This window comes from Musa acuminata, chromosome BXJ2-5, assembly GCF_036884655.1.
Source record: "Musa acuminata AAA Group cultivar baxijiao chromosome BXJ2-5, Cavendish_Baxijiao_AAA, whole genome shotgun sequence".
Classification (NCBI taxonomy): Eukaryota; Viridiplantae; Streptophyta; class Magnoliopsida; order Zingiberales; family Musaceae; genus Musa; species Musa acuminata.
Genome location: NC_088342.1, coordinates 35,208,007 through 35,231,912, shown reverse-complemented (window position 1 = coordinate 35,231,912; position 23,906 = coordinate 35,208,007). Strand labels below are relative to the sequence as shown.

General features: G+C 39.5%; 1 protein-coding gene across 2 annotated transcripts; it reads right to left on the bottom strand.

The window, feature by feature from the left end:
• Positions 1-718: 718 nt before the first annotated feature.
• Positions 719-14,424, bottom strand: LOC103998334 (cation/calcium exchanger 5). 2 transcript variants are annotated; one of them, XM_009419779.3, is made up of 2 exons: positions 13,312-14,423; positions 719-1,803 (listed from the first exon to the last, which is right to left on the bottom strand). In XM_009419779.3, exons 1-2 carry the CDS (start codon positions 14,332-14,334, stop codon positions 1,048-1,050), a joined length of 1,779 nt encoding a protein of 592 aa, XP_009418054.2. In that variant the 5' UTR covers positions 14,335-14,423; the 3' UTR covers positions 719-1,047. The 2 variants fall into 2 exon arrangements, with proteins under 2 accessions (XP_009418054.2, XP_064965269.1); XM_065109197.1 differs by having other exon boundaries at positions 1,597-1,807; positions 13,312-14,424.
• Between the last annotated feature and the right edge of the window lie 9,482 nt (positions 14,425-23,906).

The window sequence follows — 23,906 nt, the reverse complement described above, 5'->3', positions numbered from 1 at the left end:
ATTAAAGTGAAAATTATTAAATCCATAAAGTGTAAGATGTTGTCGTATAACTAATTTGTTTCCTGGGAACAAAAGCTTATCAAATGTACATATGTCATGCATGTTTACCCTATAAAGCACAGAGAAACGCTCTAAAATGGTTGCAAAGTATGCCATATATAAAAATAGTCACCTGCTTCACAAATGACTTGGCCACCTTGCTCTATATATGGATGAAGCAAAATGATACAATATTTTTCAGATGGTCCACCATCACTATGATCATGGACTTGTTTTTAATAGCTATGGGAGACTTAGGTCCAACTTAGGTGTCTTGCATATGATTACCTCGGGGACCAAATAATTCCCCTAAGTGAAAATGAGGATTAAAGAATAACATCTCTCTAATTGGTTTGACCAAGACAAAATAGAGAAAAAACAGTAAAAAAATGATCCAAATTGCTCAGGCGAGGGGAGAATCGTAGCCTCCTATATATCAAATGCTTGGAGGGACAATGGTAACATCCATAAGAACATTAGGATGGGAGAGAAGAGAGAAAGAAGAGTTTAGAGGGTAAAAAGGAAACTCAATGCTAATAATATTATTTTAATATCATGCAAAAGAAGGCGAACATGCAAATATATATATATATATATATATATATATATATATATATATACTCCTTTTAAGGATTCAGACTTGCTTAATTAATTTCTCAACTGTATCAGAATTCAAGCATAGAGGAATATATATATATATATATATATATCCGTCCATCAAACAATAAGAGCAGAGTGTTGTGATCCTGGAGAAAAGAAAAAAGAAACACTGGAGAACAAAAATATTACATCTCTAAATAGCATCCTCATCAAGCTTACTGCCTGCTTCGTGCTGATTATGTGGTGACCGAGATTATGTTGCAACTGAACACATGCTGATGCCAGAACGTGACTGATAACAAATTAGGGTAGTGCATCTTGCAACTTTTCGGCCACAATAATAGCATCCATCCACTGGCAAATTCGTTTATCTGACATCGAAAACTAAACTACTGTGAGATCCCTTCATCATGAAAACCTTGCAATTGCTATGCTCATGACAGTGAAAAGAAGGTAGAGGCCAACAAGGCAAAAGCCCCAGAACCTAGGCACCCGAAATCTGAACCAAGTCACCACCAGCAGAGAGCCCATCAAGCTCAGTAGAAGAAACACAAAAGCAATCACAATGCCAACATGGAAGCGGAGCTCATAAGCTACTGGGTAAACGCTGGCTGTCTCAATCACCATTGCAGTTCCCAGACCGACCAGCATGTTAAACATGGGACCAGCAAAGCAGCCTGCCATTGCCATAGCCGGCTGACCTGCCTTTGCCAAAGCCACATCAGCAACAAGGTCACCTACTGAGTTTCCCCATGCCAGCACTGTCAACCCAAGAATTGCAGGGGGCAATTTCGTTATGATTCCTATTGTTTCCAAACAGTTCAATAGTTCCCCTGCCATGGTTGAGATCCAAAACACACTCATCATGAAGGCAACTAAAGTACCTGAAATGCAATCTTTTTCTGGAGGGTCCCTCTCAAAAATGAAGTGAACCAGCGCAAGAGAAAAGCTTGTGAGGACAACAACAGACCATATTGGTAAACGGATTTGAGGGATTAGGAACACAATTTGCCTATCCAAGGCAATGAAGGAGCTCAAAGAGTATAGAAGAATGACGGGGCACAAGCCAATGTTAGCTGAAATGTAAAATCTGCTCCATTCAGAAGGTGATGGGACAGTGAGCTTCAAAAGAGTTGAAACTGGAACTGCCCATATTTGTGTTACCTGTCTAATAATATGTGCAAGTACTTTAGAAGCATGAATGAAATAATTAATGGAAAAGCCATTTCTTAAATGGATTGACAGAAATACATATAGAAAGAGAAATATTAAAGCTTAAGAATTAAATGCTAATTTCATCTCTGAAACTTACACGAAATTCTTCAGAAAAATAAGTCACGAGATTGTAACAAGAAAATCCCTCTGTTCAGTTGACCACATCAAAAGTGAGCATATCAAAAGTGAGATTTCCACTAACCCTTGAGCATATCAAAAGCGAGATTTCTAAAACCTGTTATTAGGGACTATATTGATTATGAAATTTTCACTAACCTTTTAGCCAAAGTTTCTGAAATTTGCAAGGATGGAGTATGCGTTGTTAGTCACCACTCACCAGCTTTAATCCCCGTTTGGGATGCTCTTCTTGACAATTACCACTTTCCCCCATTCTCGAAATGATTGTGTGGTGTGGAAGCCTTCAATTTCCGATGTTTTTACACTTAAATTAGCTTACACAGCTATGGATGTGCCTTCAAATATGGTTGCATGGAGTAATCTTGTCTGGTTTAAGGGCAACATACCATGACATTCCTTCATAACAGGTTGAGCACTTTGGATAGATTGATAAAGTGGGGAATCTGCACCAATTCCTCCTACTTATGTGGTCAAGGAGATGAAACTGTCAACTTAATCTTTAATTGCACTTTTTCATCATGAGTGTAGGGAGGCATTTTGAGCTGATGCAACCTATCCCACTCGTCACAAGGGTGGAATGCAGAATTGACATGGGTATGCAGTCATTGAAACAACGAGAGTTTCATAAGTCTAATCGGGAAACTATCTTTCATAACTACCATATATCATATCTGGGCTGAGAGGAACTGTAGTTTTAAGTCAAGCACCCAAAATCTCCAAATGTCATTATCTCAGCCATTGTGCAAGATGTGAGCAGAAGAATGCAAAACGAATCCACAACTGTAGCAGACACCGCATCGACTAGAGGTCATTGCTGCTAATTGGAATCTATGTCCAAACTTCGCAACTCCCAAGTCTACATAGCACCACTGGACCCCTCCCGCAAAGGGTATTATTGCCATAAATACTCTTCACTTCCATGGTTGGGTTGGGATGTGTTTTCCGAGACCATTTTATAATCCCCCTTTTTGCTGTGGCAAAAGGTAGATTAAAGGAAGGTATTATTCTACTACATGAATTACAAACTATCCTCCTCGACCTTTTTGAAGCTAGAAGACGAAACTTTTATTTGGTCCATCTTTGGTCTGATTCACAAGTCGCAATGGATATCCTCAACGATCGCTATAGTATGCCATGGTGTTGCTGGATTACTTTAGAGTATATTCATGCTATTCGAGAGAGCTTCGAGATTTTGGAATTCCTTTTCATCCATCGAGAAGCTAACAAGCCAATCGACTTCCTCATCCATCTGGGTAAGTCCGAGGAGAAGATCTTGCCACCCCATTTTTTGTCAATGATTACAAATATATCCTTATACTTCTCTTTATTTTCACTAAAAGAATCTTGAATCATTTTCTTGGCTCTATCCATAGCCTCATAAATATATCTCATTGTAGGCTTTTTTTCATTACTTGTCAACCGAAAGACTCAAACAAGAGGACCTATTACCTTGAATGTATAAATTATATGATTCCAAAAAAGAATGACATTAAAATGATATCACTGGACCTCTTACATTTCACTTTTTTTGCCCATTTGCTTGTCACCCATTTCTCTAAGATAAACATGCTTCTCAGGTTGTGTTTTTGACGATATACGCTTTGTAATGTCAAGAAGTAACAAATCGGGTGACACCATACTCACCAATTTCTTGCTTCTTATCAATCCTCTCATTATATTTAAAGTCTCAATATGATTATAGAGAAATCTATTGACAAATATTGTTTTTTATAAAGTCTTCTTGAAGTTAGGAATCTTTTTAATATCCTCCAGTATTAGATCAAAGCAATGTGTTACGCATGGAGTACAAGTATTGCCATTTTGCTTGAAGTAATTTACCTAAGACAAATTATAATAAAATTGATAAGATTTAAGTCACATTGTACACTAGTCATTCAAATTGGTGACATGGAGTAACTAAAATTTTAAAAAATTTAAAAGATAAATCTTATCAACTAAAACATAGTTACTTCCATTGTCAGTTAAAACTTGGATGACATTTTGCTGACTAATTTCTTTTACAAACTTGTCAAGCAACTCATATATCTTTTCTCTATATTTCATTAAAGAAGATGTATCTATTGACTTAATAAACATGGTTCCTAAAGAACAAGTGATCATAAAATTATTTATATTTCTGTATCTCCTATTGGCCCCAAGCATCTGTCATAATAAAGCAATCATGCTTTGCTCATGATTTTTTATAGTCTTTCAACAAATCATTTGTATAATCTAATTATTTCTTTATTAATGAAACTCGCAACTCATGATAATTTAGAGGTTTCAATCCCCTACCATATCTTCCAATATATCCAATTATCTTTTTAAAACTATCCAACAACAAGCATTAAGGGGAATTCCAGCCTGATAGAAGAAGCAAACAATGTGTTGAATTGTTCTTTCCCTTATTTCCTGATCACAAGCATCACTTATATTTGTTTGTCTTACTTTTGCTCATGTTTGACTTTGTTGCTTTTGTGATCTTTAATATATATATATATATGTGTGTGCAAGTTCATTGGTCCCTTTAGCATTCTTAGCAATCCCTACTTTTCTTTTTTCTATCAAATACTCTTTTCCCATTGGCATTAACAGTTCCGAATGATCTTCCTCCAATTTGGTGAACATGATCCTTAGGTAAAATCCCATAAGACTCGTTTCTGTGTCTTTTTCTAAGTTGTATAAATCAACAACTCTTCTTTTACATTAGGTGGACAATGCTTGCTAATGCATTCTTGAACTGAAGCTCCCTACTTAATGTTGCTTTGCACGGAAAATGTCACCTTTAGTAGTCCTCTCACAAAAGATACAAGTCACCACATTAGGATCTTTAGGATCCTTTAGATAATTATATTTCCAACCAAGATCTTTTCTTGAGATTTTTTATGAAGCTTCTGAATTACTTAATACACTAGCCATTATTCCTAAAACCTAGTAACAATTCTAAATAGTAAATAGGGACTAATAACAGATTAATAGATTAATAGTTTTAACCTAAGCTATGGTTTGAGGAGTCACCGGAATAGAATAGAGGTGGGGAAGAAAGAGGGCGGTGGCGATGGAGGAACCTTCGGACGGCAACAGCGGCAACGAAGGAAGCTACAAACTATGGTGTCGGGGGCGAAGGAAGCTTTCGATCTGTCCGTCGACAACTGAGGAAGTAGTGGACCTATCCCTCGATAGCCGAGGGAGCTACACACGAAGGCAACAACAGAGGAGAATGATTCGAACCTTTACGTTGACGATAGACGACTTAGGGATTTGTCGACATGGAGGGGAGGGTGGATGTGTTTACTGTTGGACTTAGTTGGCTCGATTGAACCAATTTACTACTAAATCGAACTAGAGTCCACAATCTGGTTCAACTCGTGGGATTCGATCGAGCGCTAGCCCAAGGCGCCCAAGTGGCGATTCAGTGAAGCATGTCACCCGGACCTTGTGCAACGCACTCGGGTCTCACCTCACTCAAGCACCTTTTAAAAACACCGGTGGATAAGAGGAAATATGTCAGACTAGTATGATTCTCATGGGTCCTCTGTATGACTTGATTACATCTCTAAATATGGGAGTGGCCTCCTTCGATGGATGCTTGTGATGCCCCGCACACCTTTGGTGTGGTGGAGGTTGACCCTTTGTAAATTGTATCCATCTTTATTTTAAGACTCCTTTCTTTCATTCTTGTAAAAAAACGAATATCAAAAGTGAGATACAACTGCTAAACTACTTAGAATTGCTGCATCAAAAGTGAGGTTTAGGCCCTGTACTAGATGATAAGCTAACATGGTGGGTTAGGCTATGCAATCAGCCATGTGTAGCCGTTGTGCCCTTTGTGGGGGCCATAGAAAGCCCCCATACACCCCATTCTTTCCCCTCACACTCTCACTATCTCTTCATTGCCCTCTTTTTTTATCTTTGATCTCTCCCAAAATTCACTTATTATCTCCTAACTCCCTTCCAAACTATTTGAAGATCATTAGAGAATGTTGATTTCCACATGAAGAGAAGTAGAAAATCATAATCTAGTCCATTTTCCTTCAATTTATGATTATTCCGGACCTAGTCTCAAATTTTTAACATGTATTTAGGTTAGAGTTTATGCTTATTCTTGCATACCAGAACTAAATTTCAAAGTTTAGACCTAGTTTAGGGCTTAATGTAATATCTAGATTTGGTGGATACAATTAGGTTAGAGTCTATGTTTATTCTTGCATGCTTGGTTTAAATTTCAAAGTTTAGACGTAATTTAGGCCTTAATATAATCTCTATATTTTGGTTAGTCAAAACTAGAACCATGAGGGGTAGACCTAGATCTAGTATAGATCCTAATGGATTTAGCTTAGATCTATATAATCTAGGCTTGATCTTGGGTACCGGACCCATATCGGTCCTAGCTCATACTAGTACAAGTCCAAGGCGGTATATGCCTTCGTTTTGCATCTCATTTATTTATTTTATAGTCTAAATTATGTTTAGAATTATCTAATTTGATTAAAATAACCAAAAAAGGAGAGAAACGAACCCCTGAAATTTTCAGCTTATGTTAGGCTATTTCCAAAATTCGATCCATACAGAGGTTGGTACATCAGTACAGCTTGGTCCCATATCAATCCAAGTCAGTACCAGTATGGGACTGGCACACAAGAGGTAAGAAACATGGATTACTCTAAATTAAAATTAGTGGAGAAATCAATTAAAATTAGTGGTGTTAGAAAATCAGGTGAAGGCCTAATAAAATTTTATTAAAAAGTAAAACCAATAACAAGATACTTGACTACACTAAATTTAACTAAAGGCATTGTCGTAATCAAAGCACAATGGTGCATAAAGAACAATTTAGATAATGAATTTTTGTTTTCATGTAGTTGTCTCAGTCTATGGTTCAGCTAAAGGTGAAGAGAAACCAACAGAGGAGATTTGATCCTCTCAAACATAATCAAACAATGAACTGGTTTCACATGGTTAGCCTTAGATGTTAACGGAAAAAAAGATGGCTGCTTAGCCAAGATGAGGAAAAAAACATGGACCAAGAATAGAACCTACTACTCCTTATAAAATTTGTTATCTTATCCTGATGAGAAGGTCAAGGAAATCAAGATTGGATCAAGTTACCCAAGGAGCAATCAGATATATACAGTGTGATCCTCATGTAGAACTAATCCAACCCTACCAAGATGAGCATCAATAACATTCTAGTTTATTTTAATATAACTATCATCTTCCATAAGTAGATGCATTAGACTAGATTATGATGCATTGTATATTCAGGGTTCGACATAGACTGTGGTGGATAAGATTGTAACACTATATAGTTTAGGTGGTGCATGATAATGACACAAATTTCAAGAAGATCGATCAATAGGTGATAAGCATACAAGCACATCTTAGTTGGATAGCAACACATGTCAGGATGAGACCATCTCCTACGAGTAGGTCAAAAGTCAAGCTGTGGTTGGGCTATAAGAAGTCATCATCCATGAAATGTGGCATAGCATATCAATCCTAATCGTGCGACCATCAACGCAATAAGTTTGTCTATTGCATTCAGTTGACATGTTGAATGGGATTGATGAATGTCATCGAGGTAAATTATCCCTTTAAACCTAAAGGGCATCAAACGGTTCTCACGTTCTCTTTGCTGATGACTTGTCACTTGCGATTAGGACCAATCGAAAATCCTACCTGAATATTGTTAGACACTTTGGCACCTACGTTAAGCTTGCCAACTTAAAGGTTAATCTCCATAAATCGGCTATCTATTTCCCCCAAAATTGCCTTACTTCTACTAAACCCTATTTTGCGATGGTTCTTACAATTGCACTCAAGGTTTTGCAGGGGTTCGTTTTGTTTTAATAGATTTCCAGCACAGTATCCTAGCTGCTGGCTGCCAACCTTGTCAAGCTTCGTCCCCTACTATGGCTGAATCTTTAGCTCTTTTTAGAGGCCTTCGCTTTGCTTAAGCTGATGGTTTAACCCAATTTTGTAATCCTTACTAATGCAGCTAATGTAATCAATTTTGTGTTGGGATGAAAGTGTCCACTTGTTATCGAGGAGGCCATTTAAGTTTTGCACAGACTGATTGTCTCTTTAATTTCTCACATCCTTCGCAACCTCAACTCTGAGACTCACTTTCACACCAACATAGGGAGGGCTTTGTGGTCTCTCTAATTTTTGGAGAGCTCAGGGATCCATCCCTCTCTCTACTTCATCTGTACTTTCTTATTTTGATGCTTAATGCATAGTTTTTCCTTTTTCTCTCAGAAACAAAAAACAAGACATCTGCATCAAGTTTTGCAATTTGGCATATCCATGGAGAGATGATAGTGAGGTAGATAATGTATTTACTGATGAAAATGGCGAAAATCAAGGATCTTACTTTCCCACCACATGTAGAGCATGAAAAGGAAAATAGTATTTCACCCATACTACCCAAGATGATGATCATAAAACAAGGATCCACCCGATTTGTTTACAATCGAAATAAAAGAACAAGGGCAAGTGACGACTTCAAGGAGATGATAAAGAACTTACATGATAATGTGTCATATAGCAGTTCCTTATTGTCACAATCTTCGCACTAGTAGCAACAATATCATGATGATAGTTGGTCATTTTTCTCAAAATTTGATATTTCAAAAGGCTCGCAGTTCTAGTATAGGGGTGATATCTGTAGTTCTACTGCTCTACAACTGGCGCAATTGTATTTGTGGCAATCATTCTTCCCTCAATAGTCTACTACAACAATTACAATGTGATTGATGACAATCAGAACATAACTATAACTATTACTACCTCCGTCAATAACACTGTATCATCATAAGAAGTCATTGATACATTTTCATGCATTGGTTCTTCAAAATTAAAATATTGATCTACAACCAAGTAATTTGAGGACCTAGAACCACTCCCATTGAAACATAGATCCTTTCTGGTGGCAGTAGGTCAATCACAATGTATGACATTGAATTCATGAATATATGCTTACATAGGTTTTTTGTCATATATGGTATGCAATAGATTATAAAAATATATTTTACTTGACTTATTGATGCAAAATTTAGCAAAAATATTTTTTAATCAAAAATTGGCTAAGAAATGATTCGATTAAAATCAAGCAACACAACTCATACCTGTCAGTATTGATCAACATTGACACATGGGATGGGTGCATACTGCCCGATTGAGGACCAACATTGACATAGGATGAGATTTTAATCCTTAATTTAAGTGAATTTATTTAAGGGTTACCCTTCATACCTTTGCAATATGGGATTGAAAACCAACTCTCTTAATATAAATGTAAGGCTGCATAGATTGACCCTATCCACATAATATATTGACAGGAGCCTCAAGCTCTAGGTTCACCCTTTGCGAATTTACCATGATTTAACCTTAAATACAATGCCAAGTTTCATCAACAAACATACTAGGAGTTACGTGCAAATATTTAGGTGTTTTACTTTGAAAGTTGAAACACAATTCTATCATTGTAAAATTGATGTTAATTCTGTCATAATTTATAATCAAGCAGTTTCATTAGAAGTTTAAGTGATAGATACAAACATTAGAACTAAAGAATTTAGATCAAGTAGGAGTGTAGGACTACAGTCAAATACATGAAATATAACTTTAGTAATGTCCAAAGCAGATTTGAGAGTATGGTTATGTTAGAGAAACAAAAAATTAAGTTATATTCTTTTTCTATTATTCGATAGGAAGAAGAGATCAATGAAGACTCATTCACAAAGTTAAAGAAGGATGATTATAGTGAAAAAGGATATCAAGAGTTATATGTGCATCGTGTGACTCTTGGTTCAAACAATTTAATAAAAATGTGCAGTAAACAAATTAATAAAAAGGTGTAACACTAGTCATACATTATGGTATAAAATATCAAGCTATGAAAAGTTGGTGTTACTAAAATAAGGATGTTGAGATGCGAGCGTGGGGTTATCAGACAAGATTGTATAAGAAATGTTTACAAAGCCAACAATGATGTGTCACTCAAACAAAAGATGATGGGATGCCATTAAGATGGTATGATCATGTCCAAAGGAGACCTAAATACCCTAGTTGGAGAGGTAACAATTAAAATTAAAGATGTTAGAAAAGTGGATGAAGACTAAACAAAATTTTATTAAAACAATAACAAGATACTTGAGTACTCTAAATTTAACTGAAGGCATTGCCCCAATCAAAGCACAATGGTGCGTAAAGAACAATTTAGATAATCCCAAATAGTCGGGACAGATGATTTTTTGTTTTTATGCAGTTGTCAAAAGCTCATTCTATGATTCAACTATAGATGAAGTGACAGAAACCAATAGCGAAGCGATTTGATCCTCTCAGATATAATCAAACAATGAAAAACTTGCACATGGTAAGCCTCAGATGCTAACGAAGAAAAGATGATTAGTTCTAACATTCTTTGTAAGTGCCTTATGATTGGTACTCCACAGCCATGAGAATAATAGTGGTCAATTGTTTTAATTCACCATAAAAAAATGTTATGTTCCTTAATAAGAATAATAGTGGATGGGATTCACCATCTCATCCTTTTTTTGCTACCATCCAGATTTTTACCTTCTCTTCTTGACTAGATCCAACATAAACCTATCTGTTGACAAGATGTGTAGCATGACACACAGTAATACCACACATGATTATAAATCATCAATCTTAAGCATGTAACATTAAGATGAAGGAAGAATATCTAACAGATCATTTTTTAACATGATTTGTGTTAACATGATATTGTAAAAACTGGATGGTTACAGTGGAAAGGGGACTTCAAGAGTTCAATGTGATCTCCGGGTGTTCTTTAGATTAAGAAAATTTTATAAGACAATGTTTGTTTTAAAATGTTTATGCCAAGAGATAAGAAGAGAATGTTCTGTGAAAGGGGAATTAGAAGCAACCTCTCACCCTAACAGGACATCCCAAAGCTGTCTCTCACCATTTGCATTGGACCAGTCCATAAAATGAACCCGATGAGCACATAGAACTTTTAAAATCCTTTTTGACAGATGTTTATGTCTATAAAATAAGAATGTTTCATATACACAGATTAAAAAAAAATTGAAACAAGATACAAAATGTTTATGTAGATAAGATGAGAATGTTGATGGGTGTATAAAGCTACTAGAAAAGATAGAATAAGTTTCACTTGTGAACAATATAGTGTAACTCTGGAAAAGGATAACATGAGAAGCGAATCATTTAAAATAGTATGGATCATAGTATGCAATTTCGAATGGTACCGCCCGGTATGGGCGGTACATACCGGTCCGACGGTATACCGGTACGCGGACCATCCGCTACCGGACGGACCGTGCTACAGTACTACAGTGTATACTGTAGCAGTACTTAGTGCTACAGTGCTACCGTAAGAGAAAGAAATATTTAAAATCGCTCAGTAAGTCTTGATGTACTGCTCGGTACGCCCTGATATACCACTCGATACGCCGGTACCGTATCATACCGAGCCAACCTCGAAACACCGGTATGGTACTGTATTGCATACCTTAGTATGGATCATGATTCTTAATTCAGCTTGGATCAATACATACCATCAAACAGTATTTACTTTAGGGAATCATCTATGACGAAAACCAGGGCTTTTCTCCTTGTCCAATCTGATCTTTTTGAGGAAGTCAGCCAGGGTTTTAGCTCTCATCAGACATATACAAGCTCTCATGACTCGCATGCCACACAACACTGCTAGACCTCCCAGTACTACTACTGCTCTTTCTCCTCCTCTTCCTCTCTCCTCCTCCACCTCTTCTTTTCCTTCTCCTCCTTCTAATCTCTTGGTTACCATGCCACATTTCAGCATATCGTGTAATAGTACACCAGTATAGATCAAATTCGTACTGGCCCGGCCATAGACTAGTACACGTTTAGTACTTGAGAATTAGAACCATGGTATGGATATTTTCTAAAAAGACTTGTAAATGTTGTAGTTAGAAAAGATGAGACATTTCATAATAGTAGTGTATAGAGAGGTAGCGGAAAACCTAAGAAGACTATAGTATAAATTATAAATAAAGACTTAAATACTAATTATTTAACTAAATATATTGCTTTGTATAGAGTTCAATTGTGAAAAAAAAATTCATGTAGCCAACTCCAAATAATTAAAACATTATGGCTAGTTATTGATATTGTTGTATGATTTGTTTTAATACAAATCCAACAAAATCTTCCTCAACATGGGCTTTGTCATATCAATTCCAAATTACCCAACCTCTCCAGCTTGCACAAGATTCTGAAAAAACCCACTAAAAGAAATCTTGAACTAAAGTCAATAGGAAAATACTGCATTGACCCAGCGAAGTACCATCACATAAAGAAAATGGCATTAACTTATTAAGAGCTCAAAAAACATCAGTTAATATGAAAAAGTAACAAGGGCATTATTGAAATCAAGGTCTGATCTTAAAATCACATCTACTTCAGACCATATTACATCAGAAGGAAAATCATCATTAGATTTCTGCATATTAAACCAGGCTACCAGCCCTTTATGTGGAACTACCACATTAATTTATCACAAGAAACAAGAGGCAACTAAAAATTATTCTGCAATCAATAGGAAGCACTTGCACCAAACAAATAAGAGAGAAACAATTGATGCAGTTGGTAATCCAAAACCCAACTGAACAGATAACAAAAGGAACTATTGAAAATATAGTAATTGCTAATCAAGGTTAATAAAGGCTACAGGTATGGCTATGCTGAAACTACCAGACAAAAGGCTCAAGTGATGATGACAAATCATATAATCCTAGGAGGACAGGTGATACGCTAACGAGTTGAGTAAACATTTTATATCAACCAGAAAGTTACCAATAGACCTAATCGATATGTTTATGGATAAATCAGGCCAGTCCAAGTTTATGGATACCTAGTGTGACAAAGTGATGCCTAAGGATTATGCATCTCTGCTTGATGCATGATGTCCAGTAGGAAACAAACCATATACAACCAACAAAAGGACATCAGTGCTTCTATTCACTAATACTAGCACAAAAATCAAGCGACAATGCCTGATGCTTTCATGTTAACCTAGTTTTGGTGCCTGCCAAACTTTAACAATGCAATCAACATTAACAGTTTTCAGGAAAATGAGTAAATGGATCTATGCTATCAATAGAATAAATGTATTAGATTTCATATTCTTTTGTCTATAAGACATTTTAACCTCGAAAACATTTGGATGTAAATGTGTAGAACTAGAGAAATATTACTCTAGAGAAGACACAAAGCTCGTTACAAGTTCATAGATGTTATGGGAACCAATTTACAGAATAGAAGCCATACCTTTCGAAGCACCCGATGAAGACTCCATGCAGATTCCACTTCCTCGATGTTTCCCACCGGTCGTTCAGATTCCTTGTCGGCGGTATCTGTAAAGAAATCCTTCTTCTTCCAAGCCTCCTGCTCTCCTTCCACTGCCAGACCCATCTCCAGCTCCCCATTTTTGTCTGTCGTGCCGTGAACCCCCAGATCCATCCAGAAGACGAATCCAACGAAAAAGATATAGAAGAGGATGAAGCCGACCGCCTGCCAGAGGAAGATCTCGGCGCTAAGGTAGACGTAGAAGAGGGCGGAGGCCGCGACGAGGTAGAAAAAGACGTCACGCACGAAGGGACCTGGATCGAGGGGGAAAGGGCCGGCGAGTATAGCCACGGCGCCGACGACGAAGGCGGAGACGAAGGCGCCGGCTGAGAGGATGGCAGCGAGGCCGGTGCGTGGGTGGCCACCGCGGAGGGCAGCAACGGAGGCGAAGAGGTCGGGGGAGCCGTTGCCGAGGGCGAGGAGGGTAACGGCGGCCATGCTGGGGGAGAGGCGGAGGTGGGCGACGAGGCGGGTGACGACGGGGGTAAAGTGGTCGCGGGCGGCGGAGACGAGGAAGTAGAAGTGGAGGAGGAGGAGGAGGGCGAGGGCAGGGAGGGATAGGAGGGGGCGACCGGTGAAAAGGCAGAAGTGGATTGCGGCGTAGTTGACGAGCCCGCCCCCGCCGCCGCTGCGGCCGCATCGAGAGAGGGCGAAGGCGCAGTGCCGGTCAGGGGGCAATTCGAGCACCGAAGAACAAGACGAAGAAGAAGCGGATGGCAATGGGTATTGGAGTAGAAGGCGAGAAGAGGAGGAGCGGGAGTTGGAGTCGGAGTCGGAGTCGGAGAGGAATGGAGAGAGGCTGGGAGCGAAGAGGAGAAGCGAGAGGGAATAGGAGAGTAGAAGGATGGAGATGCCTATTAACTTGAAGGGGGAAGGGGAAGGGGAAGCGGACAAGGACGAGGGCGCCATCTGATTCATCGAAGAACATAGCAATGACCTCCTCATGGCACGGTTACGGTGGGGAGAAGACACTCACTGGCGGAGGGCGGGGAGATGGGAAAGCGAGTGGGTCGGTGGGTGGGCAGGCGGGCAATCACTGGCCTCCAAGAGACGGGCGACGCGACAGCATGTTTCTACTCGAGGACCCACGCGGAAAAGCACCGGGTTGGCTCTCCCAGGCTCGGCAGAGGCAGGGAACTTTGGACGCCACGGGATTCAATCGTGACGATCGTCCGAGCCGGAAAGACCGGTTCATCCCGAAGACCCGACGGTTCGCGGTTGGAGAAACGGACCGGTCGCATTCTGCCGGGTTTGGGTTTGGGTTTGGGTTTGGGTTTGGATAAAACACGCAACGCAACCATATGCTACGTTACGCGTTCCCGAAATCTTATAAACAATTATTTAGAAATGTTAATTCAAAAAATATTTTTTGTTTACCAAGAAAAAATAATTGAGAAACATGTGTTTTCCGTCCTTACTTTTATTTTTGTGATTCCTGACTCAAAAAAATGTTGATAAAAAATTGAAAACATATTCAATATTTTATGTTTCTTTTCCTTTTCATTCCAAAGTTACGGCTTTATAGTGCAATCCAACTCTTTAAAGAAAAAAAAAAAAAGAAAAGTGTTTTTATTATGGATGCTATTATATTTTTGCCTTTTCATCCCAATATTTTGGGCCATCAAGTTTGTTCCCTAAACTACAATGTGTGGTCCAAATCTTGAAATCCATAAAAAAAAATCACTTTTTAATAATTATTTGTTCTAGATGAACTCCATAATAGATTTATCAAGGCTTTCCAATCAAACGGTGGTCACACTAATGTTTGTTACATCCTCAATAAAGAAAAATGAAAACAATAAATAGAATCGTTGGATTCTTCTATATCTCCTAAAATCATTTCTTATTCAGGAATTTTGGTATTATTTATGATAGCTTTTGATGATTCGATGTCCTTAAAACCTGATAGATTCAATAACATAGGCTAAGTTAATCTGAGCTGATTACAATTACAAGTGCCAGTGGGAAGTTTTCAACTTTTCCATTTGCCTCTTTATCAAAAATTAATTAATCTGACACACACAAATTAATTTGGGGCCTCAGATAAAAGAGACGGTACTATTGTGGGTTTGTAGATCTTAGTTGTTTCTCAAATAAACCAAACCTATAAGAAATATAAGACAAGGGGGAGGTAACCCAATTTTTGGCGAGTGGACTGCTCCTCCAATCTCTCGTCTTGTTCTTAATCTGCAACATATATATTGGGGGACTTTTTAACTCATTACGGTTGATATTTTGTTTTTACTTTTGCAAAACATACAGAAACAAAAGATGTAACGACACTCAACGAGGAGAGTTTTATCTATAAGCCCCCGACTGTACTCCGATGCATAAGTTTTATTAAATCGTTCTTTATTTCACGGTATTTACAGTATTTTAAATATTATTTTTAAAATAAATTTATATTAACTAAACCGTAAAAATACAACAAGTGCTTCGTAAATCCAGAGTGCATAAAATTGTCCAAGTAAGATTATCACTCCCCTCCCAAAAAGAAAAAAAATCTCTTTATGATCATTTTTTTTATTTCCTTCTCTATAATATACACATGAGATACAAGAAAAAAATTAAAATCCCTTAAAATATGTCAGATATCTTCGGTTAAGTTTTCTATAAAACACGTATAAGATCCACACGAATATCTTTCGGTACGTATAAGATCCACACGAATATCTTTCGGTTCGACTCGATATGAATCATCTTAATTTTAACAGCAACCACCTCAAATTATAGAATACTCTTCATTTTAATATTTTTATATTAGGACCGTAAAGACATTAAGAGCGGGGGAAGGAAATTAGTGCTTTAAAAAAATTACTATTTGAACAATTTCATTCCATGAAACCGGTATTGAAAATACGTTTAACTTAAAACGTGTGTAAAAATAGTGAGTAAGTAAATCAGTTTGTATTATGAATGAAAAGCATAAATAAAATATAAATCAATTTATAGTGGTTTGATCATCTCGACTTATATAAATAAAATAAGTATGCAAGCTAACAAGTTTTTGCTTCTCTTTGAGATGAGCATGCTAGCAAGTTTTTTAATTCCTTTTTAGATATGCAAGTTATCAATTTTTGCTTTTGATATTGTAAGTTTAGCAATTTTTTCTCTCCCTTTTTGTCATTGTCAAAAAAAAAAGAAAAGATACAATGGTGCAAAATTTATATCAACGTTCCAATTACGAAAGATATTAATAACAAAGACAAAATGAAGAGAGATCAATTTGATAATGGGTATATATATCATAAACATAAAGGAGTCATATGAAATAAATAAATCTTAAATTAAGAATATCAAAAAATCAAGAGAAAAATTATGATTTATTCGGATAAATCTCCTCTATAGTAAATAGCAAAAAGAATCATAGGAGATCAAATAATAAATCTGCTGGTTATAAGTGCTCTACAAGTCAATCACATGAGTGATAACACGTGTGACATGATACATATTCTTTCTTTTTATTATATTATTTAGTATTTTATCATTTTATATTGTTTGTTGTATGAATATATTATGATATCCATGGATCTATGCAATGGGAGTCGGATCGTGATAAGATCATGATAATGAGACCAATTCACCTTTAAATACAGACCCTAAATAATCCTAGTCAAAAGTTATTCGAAAGGGGCATTGAGATAATCAGATAGACTGGTGTGTTGTATACCCGTTCATATGATGGAGGTAGCTGGTCTCATAACTACTCGTATGAGGATACAAGGGCTATAGTGCAGGTGCTCAGTGGAGAATGAGTTCATTGATTAATCCGGATGTTGGATGGTTAATGATGCCTCATTGTCAGACAGTGATTCTATTGTCAAACACCAAGAATGTATTGTATGAGTACTCCACTCTTTGATACGAAACTTATAGGCATGGAAGTTTCAGATCTAGCACAATCAGTCATCAGGAGTGGTAGCCAACCTTACAATGACTATTGAGTGTCGATAGAGGATCATCCACTCTTGGTGTCATGAGAGGAATATCTCATATGTTCTTGTTCAAACGAATCCCTAGCCAAGGTCATTCAAATTAAGAGAGAAAGAGTTCTTTGGGAGAATCTAATTAGAGTGAGACTCAAGTAGAAACCATATGGGTCTGACAACACTATGTCTGGTATACAATCTATAGGATATTAGATGAATGAGGGACTATAGATATAATATAACTAAGGATAGATATGTCCAAAAGATTAGATTCTCCTGTATCATTTAGGGGCTGCAGCATAATGGCTTAGTACGTTCATAGTCGATGAGTTGAGTGAATTATTATGAAGATAAAAAATTTACTAAGCCAGAAAGAGTTCTGACAAGTAAGACTCACGATCAGCTCGATATTGGGCCTATATGGTCATACACATATGGTAGGTATTACGACGAGTAGAGGTTCAGATATTAGATATCCGTTGGAGCCCCTATCTTATTGGATATCCAATAAGCCCCTGAATTATTAGATCATCTAGATGAGATCCAATAAGAGCTAATAATAGATTATTGGATAGAGATCCACTAATCTAAGAGGTTTGGGTAGTTGGATGAAGATCCAATACCCAATATGGCATGATGTATTAGGGTTAAGTTGATAGGGTGTCACGGACTTAGCTGGTTTTGCCTAAGTCGTGTGGCACCCTTACGTATCCGTTCGCAAAGGTCAGCCTCCCTGAAACCTCCCATGGTCCCTTAGGACCTACAAAAGAGAAAACGGGTTAGAGAAAGTACCTCACTCGGGATCCACAAGCAAACATTTCAAGAAACACTTCATAGACAATGCAAATTACAAATAGACTTTATAAGCTCTGAACGGTTGCACAACAAAGGGTTAAAATAGTCCACTATAGACCAAATATCTCTTCCAAGTGTCCACATAATGTAACCTTTATTTATAAGCCTAAGAAGGCCACTAAACCCAACTAAAATGGGGTTGTTAAGTCTTCGATCGTCCCTCTACATCTTGTGCAAGGCATGAACAAACCAAAAGACACAAACATACATAAGTATTACATTAAACATCCTGTATAGAATTTTGTCCGTGACATTCTCCCCCACTTATTCCTTCGACGTCCTCGTCGAAGCTTTTGCCGACATTGTAACTCCTTGCCTTTGTTGAGTCTTAAATTTTTTGCTCCAACTACAATTCGCCTCTTGGCTCCCAACTGCTCTCCACTGCTATTTTTGAGTAGTTAAACCTTTGATCCGCTATGCTGCTTCAACTCTCCAATGACTCTGACTCTAGTGTGGGGTTGGCTGAGTTTTGTTGATCCTTATTGGTTCTTACGGATCCTCCGGATGAAGGAAAAAAACCATCCTTACTATGCGCTAGTCTCTCAAATGCCTCATGCTGCTTGAACTAGGTGGATACTTATTGGAGCTTTAACGAGCATCGTCTCATAAAATTTCGAAGTTTTGGGTCTTTCATCTATAAAATTTGTCCATCGACTCTTCTTTCACTTAGTTGTCACTTCTAAGTAGATTCGCATCACTTTCACTTTCGATTGATATTCTATTGGGAAATGAAGCGGATAATCTACTTTCAGTAGCACTGATCATCATTGGTGAGGATTTGACAGCTATTGTCTTCCATTATCTTCGAAGAGACTTTGAACCTATGCAGAGGTCCTCTACTGGATATTGAGATACTTGGTTTCGCCTATTCTCTTAAGAGTTGAGAAGGCAATGGTTACTTGACTTCGCCTGCCTCCTCAAGGGTTGTACTCCATGCATCGAGCTAGTTACTGAACTTCGCCTACTCTTTGCTCACACTTCTGAAGCACTTGAAGTGTTTGCACTCCTTGCATTAAGTTAGCTATTGTGATTCACCTTCTCAATGCCATCGAACTTCTGGAATGCAGGAAGTTTTCACCCCAACTTGGAGTAAGTCTCTAATAGTTTTGGTCACCTCTAGGATTGTACCGTCCTCTCCATCAACCCTACCGCCTACACCATTGAGTAGCAAAGGTACAACACCGTATATTGCCTGCTTCGTTCCTTAGTCGTGCACTCTTGCATGACCTGAAGTCCTTCATTTTCAGCTATCTTGATGAGAAGCTCGTTGACACCGGTCTTACAAAGTTCCTTGGCATCTGCCCTTTAGCCTTGTCTCGGTACTTGGAGTTTGCCTCTGCATGCTCCACCTCCTCGCCCCCCTTTCACGACCAAGCTGTCACGGACTTAGCTGGTTTTGCCTAAGTCGTGCGGCACCCTTGCGTGTCCGTCCGCAAAGGTCAGCCTCCTCGAAGCCTCCCATTGTCCCTTAGGACCACCAAAAGAGAGAACGGGTTAGAGAGAACGCTGCAATCGGGATCCATAAGCAAACATCACCGAAAAACACTTCATAGACAATGCAAATTACAAACAGACTTTACAAGCTCTGAACAGTGGCACAACAAAGGGTAAAATGGTCCATTACAGATCGAAAATCTCTCGCACGTGTCCACTGCTAGTCATAGGTGCCTAACAAGCCAATCACGTGAGTGATGGCACGTGTGACTTGATACAGAATCTTTTTGCATATTATATTTTGGCGTATATCACTTTATAACTATTGCATAAATGCATATATATATTGTGATGTCCTTGGATTTGTGCAATGGGAATCGGATCGTGATGAGATCACGATAATGAGATCGATTCACCTTTAAACACATATCCTAAATAATCCCGGTCATAGGTTACTCGAGAGGGACATCGTGATAACCGGATAGACTGGTGTGCTGTATACCCGTCCATATGATGGATGCAGCTAGTCTCATAGTTGCTCGTGTAGGGACACTAGGGATACAGTACAGGTGCTCATTGGAGAATGAGTTCACTGATTGATCCGCTTACGGAATGCTGGATGGTTGATGATGCCTTATTGTCAAACAGCGATTCCGTAGTCCTAGTGGTGTATCTGGTCCTTAGACTTGAGACACCAAGGATATCCTGTATGAGTGCTCCACTCTTTGATACCAGACTTATAGGTTTGGCTGTCCTCAGATCTAGTACAGTTGGTCATTGGGAGTGGTAGTCGACCTTACAAGGGCTATTGAGTGTCAATAGAGGATCATCCACTCTCGACGTCATGAGAGGAATATCCTATGTGTTCTTGCTCAGACAAATCCCTGGCCAGGGTCATTCGGGTTGAGAGAGAAAGAGTTCTCCGGGAGAATCCGATTAGAGCGAGACTCGAGTAGAAACCGTATGGGTCTGACAACACCATGCTCGATATACGGTCTTTGGGATAATAGATGGATGAGGGACTATAGGTACATGGTAACTGAGGACAGACAGGTCCAATGGATTGGATTCCCCTGTATCGTCTGGGGACTACGGCGTAGTGGCCTAGTACGTCCGTAGTCGATGAGTCGAGTGAATTATTACAGAGATAATAATTCACTGAGTTAGAAGGAGTTCTAACAGGTATGACTCACGGCCAGCTCGATATTGGGCCTAGAGGGTCACACACATATGGTAGGCATTGCGATGAGTAGAGGTTCGGATATGAGATATCCGACGGAGCCCTTGTCTTATTGGATGCAGATCCAATACCCACTAGGGAAGGACCCATCAGGGTTTGACACGGGATCTCTATAAATAGGAGGGATTCACAGCCTCATAGGCTTAGAGTCTTTGCTTGCCTTTCCTATTCTCCTCTCCACCTCAGAGTAGGCCTGGAGTTTTGAGGAGCGTCGTCGCAACCCTACTGTGTGGATCACCGCTAGAGAGGAGGACGCTTGACCTCCTTCACCCTCTCCTAAGGATCTGCAAGGAAACAGGGATATACGATCTCCCTAGGTAACACAATCTCTATACGCAGTTTTGTGTTTTGCGGATTTTTTCGCACCAATCTTCGCACGACGACGAACATCCTTTTGGGGATTTTGTTTTCTTGTTCTTCCGCTGCGCATGTGATGTCGCCCACATGATTTCCCAACAGTGGTATCAGAGCCAGGTTGTTCGTGCGAATGATTGGTTTTAAACTGCGTGTGTTGTGTTTAGGAAGAATTTTGACGTCAAAATCGTTGACGCAAAAGCGAGAAAGGGAAGCAACAGTTGCTGCCCTCGATCTGCGTGCGTGAAGCGCAGCCGAAGGCGGGCAGCACAGGGGCTGCGTCTGCAGTAGCCGGCCGGCGGCCTGCTTGCAGCAGGCTTGCTGCCGGCGGGGCTGGCAGCCCACGGGCAGAGGCGCCGCAGGGCAGCGGCGCCTGCCGCCGCTGCTCCCGCGGGCGAAACCCCCCCCACATGGGCGGCCGCCCGGCGGGACAGCACCCCCTGCGGAGGCAGCGGCGCCCGAAGGGGGCGCCCGACCGCAGCGGCAGCGCCGCCAGCGGGCGTGCCGCCTGCAGGCGAGGGCAGTGCCCTCATTCGCCGCACAGGCCGCCGCCGGCAAGGTGGCGGCGGCGGCACCAGCGTACGGGGGAAAGGGCATTAGGGTTTTCTGGGCAAAAGACAGTTTTGCCCCTCGGAATTTCAGAAATTCCAGTTTCTGTCTTTTGTCCAAATTACGAAAATACCCCTATAAATTCAGAAATTCCCTACATGTCCTTGATTTCAGAAAATATTAATTAATTAAAAGGTTTAGTTGATTATTATTTTTATTATTATTTAGTAGTCCTACATGATGATGATTATTTATACATGTGATGTATGATGTGTGGACGGATGATCATGGACCGTGTGATGTGTGTACTTGTGATTATTATTATTGAGGTCTGCGAGCCTCCATTATATTTCTCGTTTATTGTCGGGCCTGCGTGCCTATGATTAAGTTGTAATCACATGAGGAGGCGCAGCGGGAGCGTGGATGCGATAGCGGGACCCACGAGACGGACGATCGTGATGCATGGAGATGCATCAAGATGTCGACGGAACCGACGAGGACGAGATGGACGATCACAGGGCATGGAGATGCACTGTTGCACATATAGATCTTGATGTGAGTGATTAGGCTTACTGGCTCAGGCCTAATCATATTAGGTTATGGTCCATGATCATCTAATGTGATTGCTTATACACATACTAGATATGTATATATATTTGCATGCGATGTAGATATATATTAAATATGTATATGTGTGACATGTCATATTAGGAGACCAAATTATAGAAACATCTCTCGATAATATTAAGTCGGTAAACGTGAGGCAATTAGATTGACCCACGTGGCCTTCCATCGTTATGAGTAGGAACCGATTCCCGGTGTAGGTTGAGTTGGTCGAGTCCCTCGAGACTCACCTATATCGCGATTCGCTATCTTGCTTACGACATAGAGATGTCACCGGTGACCTGAGGGCATGGTATGCTTGGTCGAGTCCCTCGAGGGTATATCATCAAATCAGACTCATCTTGTAACGAAGGTGTTGACTTAACCGAGCATCATGGTTGGTCGAGTCCCTCGAGGCCATGGTGATTCGGAGGCCGAACAGGACGGGAATCACATGGAGTTGTGATCGGCAAGAGTTGCCTACCTTTTAGGCTTAGTGTAATTGGTCGAGTCCCTCGAGGTTACACTAAGACGCTGATTGGATCCTGATCCCCACTAGAAGTCTGCCGGAGACTTCCGTTTCACGTGCTGAGGGTGTCGCGTGACTCGTTAGTAAAATAGTGAGAGCATATTAAGATAGAAGTCCATATCTTAATAGTTTATTTCTTGCAAAATCTGCATGTTATACATTTCTGCTACATCTTTATTTTCAGAAAATGTCACTTTCAAATCCCTTACGTGGCATACTTGATGTCAATCGCCTCACTGGTCCAAATTATACGGATTGGCTCCGTAACTTGAGAATTGTTCTCACAGCGGAGAAAATCGTGTACGTCCTTGATACAGTGATGCCTACGCCCGAAGAAGGGGCAAGCGAGGATGAGATCGCTCGCTACGTGAAGTACATTGATGACTCCACTCTTGCTCAGTTCTATATGTTGGGCTCTATGACTCCAGAGTTACAGAGACAACATGAAAAGATGGATGCCAGATCCATTCTCCTACATATCCGCAAATTGTTTGAGGAACAGGGAAGGACTCAACAATATGAGATATCCAAGAGCCTTTTCCGCGCTAGGATGACTGAGGGGACACCGGTTCAGAACCATGTCCTAAAGATGATTGAGTGGATAGAGAAACTCACAGGTCTAGGAATGGTCCTAGAGGATAACTTGTGTGTGGACATTGTGCTTCAGTCCCTACCAGATTCCTTTTCACAGTTCATAATGAATTTTAATATGAACAAGCTTGAGGTGACTCTCCCAGAGCTCCTCAATATATTGAGGGAGGCAGAGAGTACTATTAAGAAAGAGAAGCCAGTTCTCTACACTAGTGAGACCAGAAAGAAAAGGAAAGCAGAAAGGTCCCTTAAGAAGGGAAAGGGCAAGGGCAAACAAGGTAAAGTAAAGGTTGCTAAGAAAGACCCAACAAAGGACAAAGGCCAGTGCTTCTACCGTGGTAAAGATGGGCATTGGAAGAGAAACTGCAAAGAGTACCTTGCAGAAAGGGCGAAACAAAAGCTTGATGAAGCTTCAGGTACATTCATGATCAGT

Bases quoted from the DNA above. Each gene is read 5' to 3' on its own strand.
- LOC103998334 (XM_009419779.3), bottom strand. From the start codon at position 14,334: ATGAGGAGGTCATTGCTATGTTCTTCGATGAATCAGATGGCGCCCTCG. The intron at 1,804-13,311 runs GTATGGCTTCTA...ATTATTAGACAG, and splicing joins TTCATCGGGTGCTTCGAAAG to GTAACACAAATATGGGCAGT.